Raw genomic sequence first — 12,234 nt, forward strand, 5'->3', positions numbered from 1 at the left:
GCCCTTTTGAGGGGCAGGTTGTTACACTGTGCTCTTGTTCTTTCTCCCAGGACTATATCGACACAGAGATGCTGCTGTGTGCAGAGAACGTGAACCAGGACAACCTGCTTTCCTATGCACGCGAAGCTGCAGACTTCGCCACCAATTACCAGCTGCCGTCTTTAGACTTTGCCATGAACCATTACGGACAACCCGACGTGGCCATGTTCGATTTCACCTCCATGTACGCCTCCGAGAATGCAGCCCTGGTGCGCGAGCGACAGTCACACCAGCTGCTCGTGGCCCTGGTGGGCGACAGCTTGCTTGAGGTACCGCCTGCTTTTGGAGCCCCCTCATTCCTGCTGGAAGACAGATCCCCACATTGCTATTCTAACTGGCAGCATCTGCTGTCCTGCAGCCCAACGGAAGGACAGGCTCTCAGCCAACTGGCAGGACTCTGCCGAGCCCGTCCTGGCCTCAGAGCCTGACCTTTGACGAAATTTAGAGGGGTCAGTTCTGCCTGTATACAGGCAGGAACACTTTCTCTTGCCCCTCTGGGTTTTTCTGGGCTGACTTCTCGGTTGAAGTACAAAATTAAGCGGCCCGGGTCAGGCCATCCTTCCCAGAGCATGCAGATCCGCAGCTGGTTGGAGACTTCTTCCTCCTCTGGGTGGATTTCTGTAGCCTGTCAGCATCGAGTTCGAATAGGAGCAAGAAAGGAGTGGGGGCCCCAAAGTCCGTGGCCTCCCTGCTCAAAATTCTTCCCAGAAAATGTGCAGATGCTAGGATTCTTACATTAAATGAATGATTTCAGAAAGGGTAAATTCTTACCTTAATGTAAGCACTGACCAAAAAATGTTGATGTATTTATCCGAAGTTAGCATCAAATTTCAAACCACGCTTTGGGTGCACGTGGAACAGTTTAGTTAGAACTTAGCTTGGTGAATCGATGCTTGCTCACCACTGTGTGCGGACTCTAACCTAAGCTCCTTGCTTAAGCACTCAGCACCTCCCCTGCTTCTGTCCCAATCCTCCCTCCCAGCTTTCTCTCTCCCGGTACTTCCCACCCGTGCTCTCTGCTGCACCCAAACCAGACGGGCTGTTTTTCCATCCAGCTCTGTCATTTTCCCGCCACCAAGTCTTCGCCCACACTGTTCTGAACGGATCAAGATCAGAATCCTTTTCATACTTTAAAATCAGCACGAATGCAACTCTTCCCTGAAGCATTCCTTGATTTCTATCTCCCTCCCTCAGGGTGGTTTTGCCTCTGCCTTTTTGAGCCCCCAAAGCAATTTTGCTGTTCCCGTGTCATAGCACTCTTGCATATGACTTTGTGCTACAGCTATTGGTGTTTGTGGTGAGTCCCAGTGGACTGCCTGTCACCTCTCTGTCCCCCCAGTGCCTCGCACAGGCCTGGCAAACACCAAGTGCTGGATAGAATGGGATGGCATTCTGGGGATCACTGGAATCAACTAGAACTTTGCATGTGTCCTTTGCAGCCGTTCTGGCCGATGGGCACCGGCTGTGCCCGCGGCTTCCTGGCAGCCTTTGACACGGCGTGGATGGTGAAGAGCTGGGACCAGGGCACTCCTCCCCTGGAGCTGCTGGCTGAAAGGTGAATATTAACAGCAGGCCCCTCAGCTGGAGGCAGGGCCGGGTCAAAACTCAGGCAGGAGAGGGAGTGAGGCTGGATGAACCTGGAGCCTCTGCCCCCTCTCATCTGCCTTCCCACATGTGGCCTGATTTCATCATTGGAGTCCCCAAGGAAGCGTTCTCTGTCATGATCTCCCTCCCCCAGTGACTTTCCGTGGGGGCCAGGCCCTTAAGCCCTGATGCCAAAGAGAAATCATCAGGGCGGCCCTGAAGTTGGGGTTCTTGGCACTGCTCGGACACTGAGGAACCAGAAGAGGTTTAGGGGAAGCTTCCATTGCAGCACTGAGTCCCACTCTGTTGGGGGCTGGGTGCTCTCGCCTCCCAGGCCTCTTCTGCTGCTGAGATCCTGGGCTTCCTCCCAGACTCCTGCTGCTGGCCACGTGGCTGTGACAGCTGGTGGACCAGGATAAGTCAGGGCTGGCGGGTGCGGACGGGCCTCTGCTGGTCTTGGGTGTGGAGACCTGTGGTCATGGGGGACCAGCCACAGGAGGCAGGGTGGCTGAGTGGCAGTTATAGCAAAACCGCAGGTCTCTGGGCTGCCAGCTCTGAGTCCCTGCCCTCTGCCCTGGGGAGGAGGCCAGCCTCACCATCTCCCAGGGTCCCTCCTGCTTCCCCTTGACCGTGTTGACCCTCCCCCGCTTTGCAGATCTCGAGAACCAGGAGGGCCAGGCATTGCTGGGAAGGGTTATGCAAACACAGATCTAAGAAGCTCTTGGGAGCAGGGGAAGGTGGGTGGAGGGGAGGAGTGGAGAGAAGACCGGAGGCTGCAAGAGCAATCCTTGACCTCCCTGCTCTGCCTTCCTCCAGAGAAAGTCTTTACCGGCTGTTACCTCAAACGACCCCAGAGAACATCAACAAGAACTTTGAGCAGTACACGTTGGACCCGGGGACGCGGTACCCAAACCTCAACTCAAACTGCGTCAGGCCCCATCAGGTAAGGCCTTGCCTGGAGTCCTGTGTGGGTCACCAGGCACTGAGCGGTGAGAAGTGGGGGGTCACCTAAAATCTTGGCACATCTTTGGGACCCATTGCCTCTTGGCCCAAAGGTGAGGCCAGTTCCTCTCTCTGGGAAAGCCACAGAGTAGAGTCAGCATCTCTCTAGCCAACAGGAGAGAACTAGAACACATGTAAGTGTGTGTCCACATATGTACCTGTATTTACGTATGTTTATTTGTCACTGAGCATATGCATTGCTGAGCATACCTCTCTCAAATAATCTACTTGATCAAATATCAAGTTCTTTCCATCCGAGGTCCTAGAGTCTATTTTTTCTCCCATCGACTTAAGAGTCACACAAGCTCTGACCTCTTCAGTCAATAGCACAAAGAATAGTGTGAATTTTAAAAATCAGCCAATTACATATATTCACACTTGAGTTCCCCCACGTTTGGGTGGATGACAGATCCACAGCTCTGTCTCAAGTTGCTGGTTCCCTTGCTGAAGGTCATGTCCTTCGGCGAGAGAGGAAAAGGGCAGCCATTGTCGATGAGAGGGTGGGGTGGGTTCAGCGGCCCTGCAACGACTAGGGTTTGGGGGAAAACTAGCAGACAGCTGTGTGTCCTCTCTCACTCCTAGGTGAAGCAATTGTACATCACTAAAGAGTTGCACCAGTGCCCTCTTGAGAGGCTGGGCTCAGTGAGGAGATCCGTTGGCCTCTCCAGGCGGGGTAAGTGGCCCTCCTGGGACCCCAGCTTTGCAAGGAGGATGCCTGCTGGGTGGCCACTGGGGCACAGGCCCTGCAGCCAGCCTGGCTCTGATCCAGTGACCTGCATGACCTTGGCCAGGTGCCTCTGCTCTCTGCACTTCAGTTTCCTCATCTGTAAAACCGGGACAAGGACAATACCAACCATAGGATCACTGAGTGGGTTAGAGGCGAGCGCTTGACACATTAAAGTGAACCGGACTGACTTCCCTGGGACTTGCTTTTCTTCTCCTGTTGTTTCCAGCATGAGGAGTCTTGTCTCTCCAGCTGGATAACAAGCTCCATGTGCTTCACGCTTCCTGGGCTTCCAGGGCCTGGCACAGTGCTGTGCACAAGGCTGGTGCTCAGTGTGGAGGGAAGGGGTGATTAAGTGACCAGCTTCCCAGCGTCCACCTGGCTGTGCTCAGGTCACCATCCTGCTTAAAGACACACCTGGCTTCCACTGCCTGCCCAGACTTTGCATCCTGCCCGCCATCGGGCAAACTCAGCCTCACCAGCCACCCCTCCCTGCCTTCCACACCCACACGCCCTGCTGCTGCCGGCCTTTAATAAACCATGTCACATAACATGGCAGGTTTCTCTAGATTCTTTGCCACGGCACAGTCCTTTCTGCTTTCCTGGAGATCTCCTTGTGTCCTAGACACTCTTCTAGAAGCAGTCAAATGCACCTCCTCCATGACCCTTTCTTTGGCGAGTTCCCCTGCCCTGGTAGACTCTGGCAAACCCACTCATGTGCTACCCTGGCATTGGGTTTCTCTGTTATTGTCACCCACTTCTGTGTCTGTCTTCCCCACAAGATAAGCATGTTGTTGGCAGAGTCCATGTCACCCTCACCTCTTTGTTCCTAGCCTCTAACCAGGACCTGGCCAGAGGGCGTCTCAGGAACTCTTTCCTGCAGGAGAGCATGCTTCCTGTCCCAACATCCTGCCCTCCTGCATGCTCTCGACAGGACCCCCTCATGGGGCTGCAGCTGTGCCCACAGCCCCTGCCTCAGTGCTGTTCCTCCTGGTCCCCACCCGTGGTGGCCGACAGAGCGGGTCCCCAGGGGAGCTGCTGAGATTTCCGTAGAGCGCTTCACCACTGTCCATCTCCTCTTGCTGCAGAGTCAGACATCCGGCCCAGCAAGCTCTTAACCTGGTGCCAGCAGCAGACCAAGGGCTACCAGCATGTCAACGTCACAGACCTGACCACGTCCTGGCGGAGTGGCCTGGCCCTGTGTGCCGTCATCCACCGCTTCCGGCCTGAGCTGATGTGAGTTTGGGGCCCAGCTGGACCTGGCGAGCCCCTCATGGCCCAAGGGTACCCTGGAGACAAGGGAGACCAGGGCTGTTCTAGATACAGAATCTTCAGCACGTAGATCAGCATTTCTCTTTGCATACTTTGAATTTTTGCTTTGACTTGTTCTTTTTCCTTTGCACTGATTATTCTGCCAGCAACTTGTTGGATCTGCGTTCCTTCTATGTAAGGAGCAGAATGACTCAGGCTCGGTGATCGATTGCACTCATACACCAAACCCCTTTCATCTGGGAAATTTGAGTGTTCACACCTTGGAGCCCTACCCTCAAGAGAGGACTTATGGGCGAGATCTAATTCTGGGGACCAGCTTGAGGGTTTTACAGCCAAAAGAATTAGATTTGTGACCCAGATCCGTTAGCTGTATACTGTTGGGCAAGCCCCATATCTTCTCTGAGTTTGCCGTCTTCATCTATAAATCAGGAATCATGGCAGGGTCATTAGGAAGATTGGATTCTGTTTGTGGAAATGCTTTGTGATGTTGAAAGCACAATACATCTATTATGTTGTGTTTAAATCAACTGCAGTGTAACCTCACACCCAGGAGCAAATCCATCCAGAAGGCTGGATGGAAACCTAGTAAAGTTTATCAACTGGTACCTTTAGGAAATGAGGTTGCCTTGAGAAGGGGATGAGGCTCTCACCTCTTACTTTATATAACTTGATTCTTTTATTTACAAGAAGCCCATATCACTTTTGTAATTAAAAGGAAAAGAACGAATGGGAACTATTTAAAAGTAAAGTAGTTCGTAAATTTTCCAATTATTTTCTGATTTTTTTCATCCCAGGTAGCAGATGACATTTTCATGGCCCAGATCTGGTTGGTTCTACCCTGAGTGAGGACAGGGTTAGCGTCTTCTGGCTGAGCCCCCCTGAGGGGTGGGGGGTAGTGGTGGAGGGATTGGAGCAAGGACATTGTCACTTGCAGTGCTCCTTATGGCTAAGTTTGCTCAGCTCTTCACCCCTCTGCATCCTCTCTGAAAACTTCACCTTGTTCTGATTCTCCAGCAACTTTGACTCTTTGAATGAAGATGACACTGTGGAGAACAACCAGCTGGCATTTGACGTGGCCGAGCGTGAGTTTGGCATCCCCCCAGTGACCACGGGCAAAGAGATGGCCTCAGCCCCGCAGCCCGACAAGCTCAGCATGGTCATGTACCTCTCCAAGTTCTATGAGCTCTTCCGGGGCACCCCGCTGAGGCCCGTGGGTAAGGACCTGCTTTCAGGATGAGGCTTTGCCAGCCCCTGAGCCGTCTCTGCCCTGTGCCCACATCTGGCTGCTCTTCACACTGATGTCCTCTGTTCTGGGGCTGACCCCTGCCCTCCCTTTGCCTTTGAGCCCAAACAAGGGTGGACCCCACGCACCCAGACCCATGTATGTAAGTGGGTCCTGTGTGGCAGGTGCCACATGGGGCTGGCCTGCATCTGCCCTTGTCACTGGGAGATCACTGACAGAGTGGCACCAGCCCTCTGTGCAGGCCACTGACAGCTTCACTTGGGGGTGAGGGAATTATTTTGGAGGGGCCTTGTCTCAGTGACACCCCGTGAGCTGTGGGGGAGCAGTGGAAGGATCTGGATCTCAGTCTTACTTTTATTTCCTAACAGATGCTTGGCGCAAAAACTACGGAGAGAATGCTGACCTTGGCATGGCCAAATCATCCATTTCTCATAACTATCTCAACCTCACGTTTCCAAGGAAGAGAACTCCACGAGTAAGTTTCGGCCTGGGTTTGTTTAATTTCTTCTTACACGTGGATGGGTGAGGGGAAGGGAGATGCCACGTGCTGGGTCTGTTTATGCTGATAAATTACCCAGATCGAGTGCTCAGGAAGACATGAGTAGAACTCAGTCAAGTTCCCCTGCACCATGTAGCCAGCTTCAGTGCCTTCAATGTGGTTATAGGAAGGGCAGGGTAGAGAGCAAAGAGGACATGCTGGTGAGTATTTTTAAAAGTAAGTCAGATTGTCTCTGCCTCCTAAGCAGGGAGATGGACACGATATCTCACTTCGTTAAGCAATTTAGATCCAGAACACGATGGCCGTTTAGTAGCAGAAGTGGATGATGAGGCTACATTCACATATTCTGTTCCATTCATTTTTTTTATTCATTCATTCAACAATGTTTACTGGGCCCTGTTCATGCCAACTTTAAGGCTGAGTGTTTTGTTTGTTTTTGATGAGGGGAGCAAATATACAGAGGTGAGTAATATCTGGACCTTGGCTTTGAGGAGCTCAGAACCTAATAAAGAGATGCCCAAATTTTCCCAACTTATGGCACCTTTAGTGTCTTAGTAATTCTTTTTCACACTGCCCCCAGATCAAAAGAAATGCCTAAAATTTTCATTTGTTAAGTAGTTATATCCAAATAACTTGGTAGGGGAATTTTGCAAGGTGTGTGACAGACATCACCGTGCTTCCCTAGAAAATCTAAACTCTCCTGCGGCTCCTCTCTGAGTTCACTCTGGTGCCACGGGGTGCCTTGGGACGCAGTTTGGAAACCACAGGCCTAATGAGAAATTACAGGGTAATAGGAATGACGACATCTCCATGGAAGGTGTAATACAAGTTGCCTTGCTTGATGCGCTCATTTTACAGATAAAAAGTGGAGGCCCAGAGATGTTAGGCTGCAGGGGCTCGCACAGAGCTTGCCTTCCCTCCACTGACTCGGCAGAGGGCTGCAGGCCTCTGCGTGCGTCTCAGTGTCTCTGGGTTGCCACAGGCTCTTAACCGCTGGCCAGTCATGACTTGTCCTGCCAACCCCTTCGCCCAGGGTGGGGCTGGGGCCCCATGGCCTCCTTTCTTTCCCTGGACTATGTGATCAGTGGTCACTTTTTCCCCTGAGGGCTGTGCTCCCTGGAAGGCAGCACCGGTTGTGCTGACTCTAGGAACTCGGTACTTAGTGTTCTACACGCCCTGTCTCTAGGAAGGGACAGGCTCGGGGGCTGGGGAGGGCGGGTGTGCGGGTCAGCTCGGGTGTAAGCAGAGCAGCTGAAAAGCTGAGCTGCAACGCCACTGCCCTGTGCCCCTCTGCTCCCCGAGCTGCCCCACTCAGAGCCTCTGTGGGAGATGCCGTGACCCACCGTAGGTCACACTGAGCGAAAGCTGTCTTCCGGAGCCCAGTCGTCGGCTTGCCCCACCTCAGCCCAGCTGCTTTTCCTCTGATGACCGAGGACCCCTGCTTTGGGCTACTGCATCCCAGGCAAGCCAGTGCAGCCTTTCTGGAAGCTCTCTGAGCCCAACATTTATCACTTTTCTCCGTTCACCCACTTTCCTTCCACCACTTAGCCCACAGCTGGGAACTGGGGAGGCATGTTTAAACCTTTCACTCACCACACCTCTGTTTACAGAGTGACCGAATTGAAACAGCCTGGCCAGCTCTGGCTCAGGAGGTGGGAATGGTCAAAAGTCAGCCGTCAGCCAGGCCCTCCAGGCCCTCTGAGGGCGCTGGAGCGGCACTCCACCTCGTCCTGGCTCTGCTAGCAAATGCAGCGGGGATGCGTGGGCTCTGCCCGGCCCAGCCCTGGCTGACTTTGGCCCACGTCCCGTCGCCTCCAGGGTGTGCTCCTTGGCTGCCCATCTTGAGAGTGGTTAAAATCCACAGAGCTGATTCCCTCCCGTGGCCCCAGTTAATGTCTAAAGTTTGCCCTGCTTCTCGGATGGGTAGAGAGATTAGGTCATTGAAGTAAGTGCCTGGTGTGGGCATTCGTTGTCCCACCCTTTTTCCTCAAACTGGTGGGTTGGTGGGTTTGCAGGGCCACTGGGTAACATTCTGCCCTGGCACTAAAACACCCCAGCATATACTGTCCACCACGCATCACCAGTGCAATGGTCCGACCACGTGCAAAGTACCTTCTCCCCTTTCTATCATGTGTCTTCTTCTTATGTCTGGATCCTTTTTTGGTCTGGAGAAATCTGTTTGCAATGCTCTTTGGTCTTAACATGTCTCATGACCAAAGAGTCCTGAGTCCACTCCAGGTTGCCCCTGGACACGCACAGAGGAGGTCTGCACAGGAGACTGAAAACTGCACACGTACACGGGGCTCCCCCGCAGTTATACAAGAAGATGTCAATGCAATTAGACACGCAGTTTTCACTGCCCTGGTTCACGCGCCCCTACGGACTGGAGATGCAGGCTAGGCTGCGCTTGCGTGATTTTGTACACCAGAGCTCAGACACACGATCTGTATGTACAGGTGCATCTGTATTTGACCTCGCCCCCTCCTCTCGTCCCTCCATTCCCCTCCCTCCCCCTCACTGACTTCAGAGGACCATCTTGATACGGGGATTGAGCAGCCCACCTTTGTTCGCATGTGGCCTCTTAATCTGAAGAGGGCTCCTTGTTTCTCTCCTGAGCCAGTCTTACAGTCTCTCTCCCTCCTGGTTTTTGATGTTGGTGTTAAATTCTTTTTTCCTCCCTAATCTTATTTTCCTGATAACATCCAAACTCCAGCAAAAGAGAACAACTTTGGGCAAAATTGAAGGCTCTTCCTCCATCCAGAAACTTGTTTATTTTAGAGAAAATGACTTTCCCATTCCACGCCAAGAGGGTCGTGCCTCTGGTGAGTGGTAACCTACTGGGGTTGGTTATCTCTGAAGACTGGATGGCCCACGCCTGGGGAGGAGGAGAAGAGCTTAGGGATTCTGTTTTCCTCTTAAAGAAAAGCCCTTGGTCTGCTGCAGATCTGCCTCTGTCCCAGTCAGCAGCTAGAAGCCTTGTAGCATGGGACAGTTCCTAGAGACTCCAAAGCTCTTGTCACCAGGCTCACAGGTGACATCTGATCACACATATGTGGTCTCTGTCTCCTGTGTGTGCATGTGAGTGCATACACACACACACACACACACACACACACAACCTGTCTGTGCTCACCTCATCTTACCACACGTGGGTAATGCCTAGATTTATGTCCACTTCAGTTATGACACATATTATATTACATACATGGTCGAGGTGTCTGATCTTTCTTTTCCCCATTCTGGGCACATTCCTTGAGGGACAACACAACACAGAAGTTGTCATTTGTCCCTGGAAAGCCCATCCTAGAAGACAGGTGGGTGGCCCCAGGATTTATCCTGCTCGGCTGGCTGATTCTGACCCAGGTCCTCCTCTAGCGCTGACCCTGGTGGAGTGGGGTTCACAAAGCATGACTCAGATCAGTGTCTGGTCTGAGCTGGAGGGTCCCCCTCCCAGCTCTTCTCCTTGACCCTCCTGCACAGACACTTTCCAAAGATCCAGGGGCAGTTACATAAGAAAGTGCTTCCTCCATTCACCCAATCATTCAACACAGATTTACTGAGTCCCCGTATTATGCTGAGTTCTCAGTGCTGGGGGCACAGCAGTGAACAAAGAGGGCCAAGTTCTCTGCTGGAGGGAGCTGACCTTCCAGTGTGACTTCCTGAGTTCCTCTCACTCCCCTTCTCCAGCTCTTTTCACAGAACCACCCACCCAGCAGCCAAAACTCCCACTAGGGTTCTCGTACTTCTCAGTACGAGTCTTCAGAGACTTGAAGATGGCTTAGGGAGTCATCCCAGGTACTGATGCTGCCCGGGTCAGTTAGCACAGGGCTTAAGCAACGTGCCCACCCCCATCCCACCCTGGGCACCTGTGGTCTGCAGGTCGCTGCTGAGGGTGATCGCTCTCCTGTTCTCTGTGTAACTGCAGCCTGGGATTCTGCGCTGACTTATAGAATGGGGATGCAAGCTGAAGCCCAGACGACAAATACGTATTTGGGTCTGGTGGGGATTCAGCACGTGTTCAAACCTCTCAAAGTTCCTCAGCTTGTCTGCAAAATATCGTAATAACATAAACATTGCATTGCTGCGAAGACAACATTGAACAAGTGTGAGCTGTAGGTCTGAGCTCCTTCTCTGGCACATGGAAGGGGCTCTGTAAATGACGGTCCCCATCCCATACTGACTAAATGAAGATGCTCTTTTTCTGAAAACGGTAAAACTAGTTGGGTTGACCACTGGCTTCCGTACTGCAACCATGATGGATCCAGCATTTTACAGTGTCATAGCGCATTTGCTCCTCTTGTTACATTTTGAGGAAGGCATGGGACATGTTCTCATCCCAGTTTAAGAGATGGGGAAACTTGGTCTTAGGGAGATTATAATGCAGTGCCGTATAGGTGGTCAATGTCAAAGCCAGAGCTAGAATTCAGACTTTCTAATTCTGTGAATAGCACTAACCTAACTTAAAATGTCTAACACTTATATAGCACTTCAGAGGAGAAGAAGTGTCTTATATACATGAATTTGTTCATCCTTACAATAACTTACTTATGAGCTAGGTAGTATAGTAGCTTAGAAGTGAGGAAACTAAAGTCAGAAGAGTTGGGTGATTTTTCCTAAGGTCACTTAGCCGGGAAGTAATTCATGTCAGAACTCGAACCCATGGCTCCATACTGCTCTGCCATTGAAGGGAAGAGCTCTCTTGCCAGTGTCACTGACCATCTTTCTAAATATCATGGTGGCCAGTATACTCTCAGGACACTGCCTACAATGGCCAACCTCTCTTCCTATGACCTGGATCTGAATTTCTCCACCAGCTAACTAAATATAAAGTTGGAGCTAAAATCACCTTAAGTCAGGCAGTATGGGAACGTGATTATCTTGTGCTGATCAAATAAATGATGAGATTGATAGACATATGTCTTTGATTTTTTTTTTAATGGAGAACACCAAGTAGTTTAATGAATGCCTTTTGGTATATAGAATCTTTCAAATCATTGGGAAATAATGACAAGAAAGTATCTTAGGGTGAAAGGGCAGGAAAAATTAATAAGAAAGTGAGTTATTTGTTTATTCTCATACTCTCTTGGGGCACAATAAGTATTTTCTTCGCCCTTCTACCCCAGTTCTCTACAGTGCTAAGCAGAGACCAAGGAGAGGGCATTACAGAGGCATTTTTGGCTGCCCAATAGTGATATACAGACAAGAAAAAAATTAGATAAATCTCTAGATTTGTGTTTTCTCAAGCTTTTTGTTTTAACCTAGCTCTTATCTGAGAATCAGTGCTTCCGTGATAAATCCAGAAGGAAGAACAGAGACCCTGTGGATTTGTGTGTTGCTAACCACATAGACTGCATTTTATTGTCCCATGGGTCCGGCTGAATCAGAGGAGCTGATGTTGCCCCACCCACTTCCTTTCACCCCTCCCCGCAAGGATTTGGGGGTCTTCTTAGGTGCTGCTGCTGGGTACCCTCCCCCCAGGAGTGTTTTCTGTGAGCCTGCGGCTAACGTACTGAGTTTGGATCCAGGCAGGCTCAGTTGGACCAGTCACAGCCAGGGCTGCTGAATGCAAGAGAGTAAGATGTGTTGCTCTTTGAGGGAAAAGCCAAGTCCTCATTTAAGGTGGAAACAAGAAGAACAAGACGATGCATGAAGTGTTCTTGTTGGGAGGAAACCCTGTACTTTCACAGGCACGTCTCCAGGCCAGTGCAGGGCTCACAGGCTGTGGAGCCAGGCACCCAGACAGCCTGGGCCTCTAGGACCCGATGCTGTAAATAAGGTCATCTGTTTCTCTTGGTGTTTGCCCAAACATTTGGGTTGAAATCATTTCCATTCACAGAATAATGATTTATTAGAAGCTGAGGAAAATGTTGA

General features: G+C 51.2%; 1 protein-coding gene across 5 annotated transcripts in view; it reads left to right on the top strand.

Annotated features, from left to right (window-relative positions):
* MICAL2 (microtubule associated monooxygenase, calponin and LIM domain containing 2) overlaps positions 1 to 12,234 on the top strand; it is a gene marked incomplete at its 5' end in the record, with an annotated part of 88,350 nt that overhangs the window by 48,957 nt on the left and 27,159 nt on the right. For all 5 annotated transcript variants that reach the window (XM_082660241.1, XM_082660242.1, XM_082660243.1 and 2 more), the window contains 7 exons: positions 51 to 308; positions 1,479 to 1,594; positions 2,440 to 2,566; positions 3,208 to 3,298; positions 4,438 to 4,585; positions 5,636 to 5,835; positions 6,233 to 6,339. In XM_082660241.1, the coding sequence (XP_082516367.1) occupies positions 51 to 308; positions 1,479 to 1,594; positions 2,440 to 2,566; positions 3,208 to 3,298; positions 4,438 to 4,585; positions 5,636 to 5,835; positions 6,233 to 6,339 (1,047 nt within the window). The remainder of the gene's footprint in view (positions 1 to 50; positions 309 to 1,478; positions 1,595 to 2,439; positions 2,567 to 3,207; positions 3,299 to 4,437; positions 4,586 to 5,635; positions 5,836 to 6,232; positions 6,340 to 12,234) is intronic.

Source organism: Grampus griseus (assembly GCF_964374135.1).
Source record: "Grampus griseus genome assembly, chromosome: 8".
NCBI classification, from domain to species: Eukaryota; Metazoa; Chordata; class Mammalia; order Artiodactyla; family Delphinidae; genus Grampus; species Grampus griseus.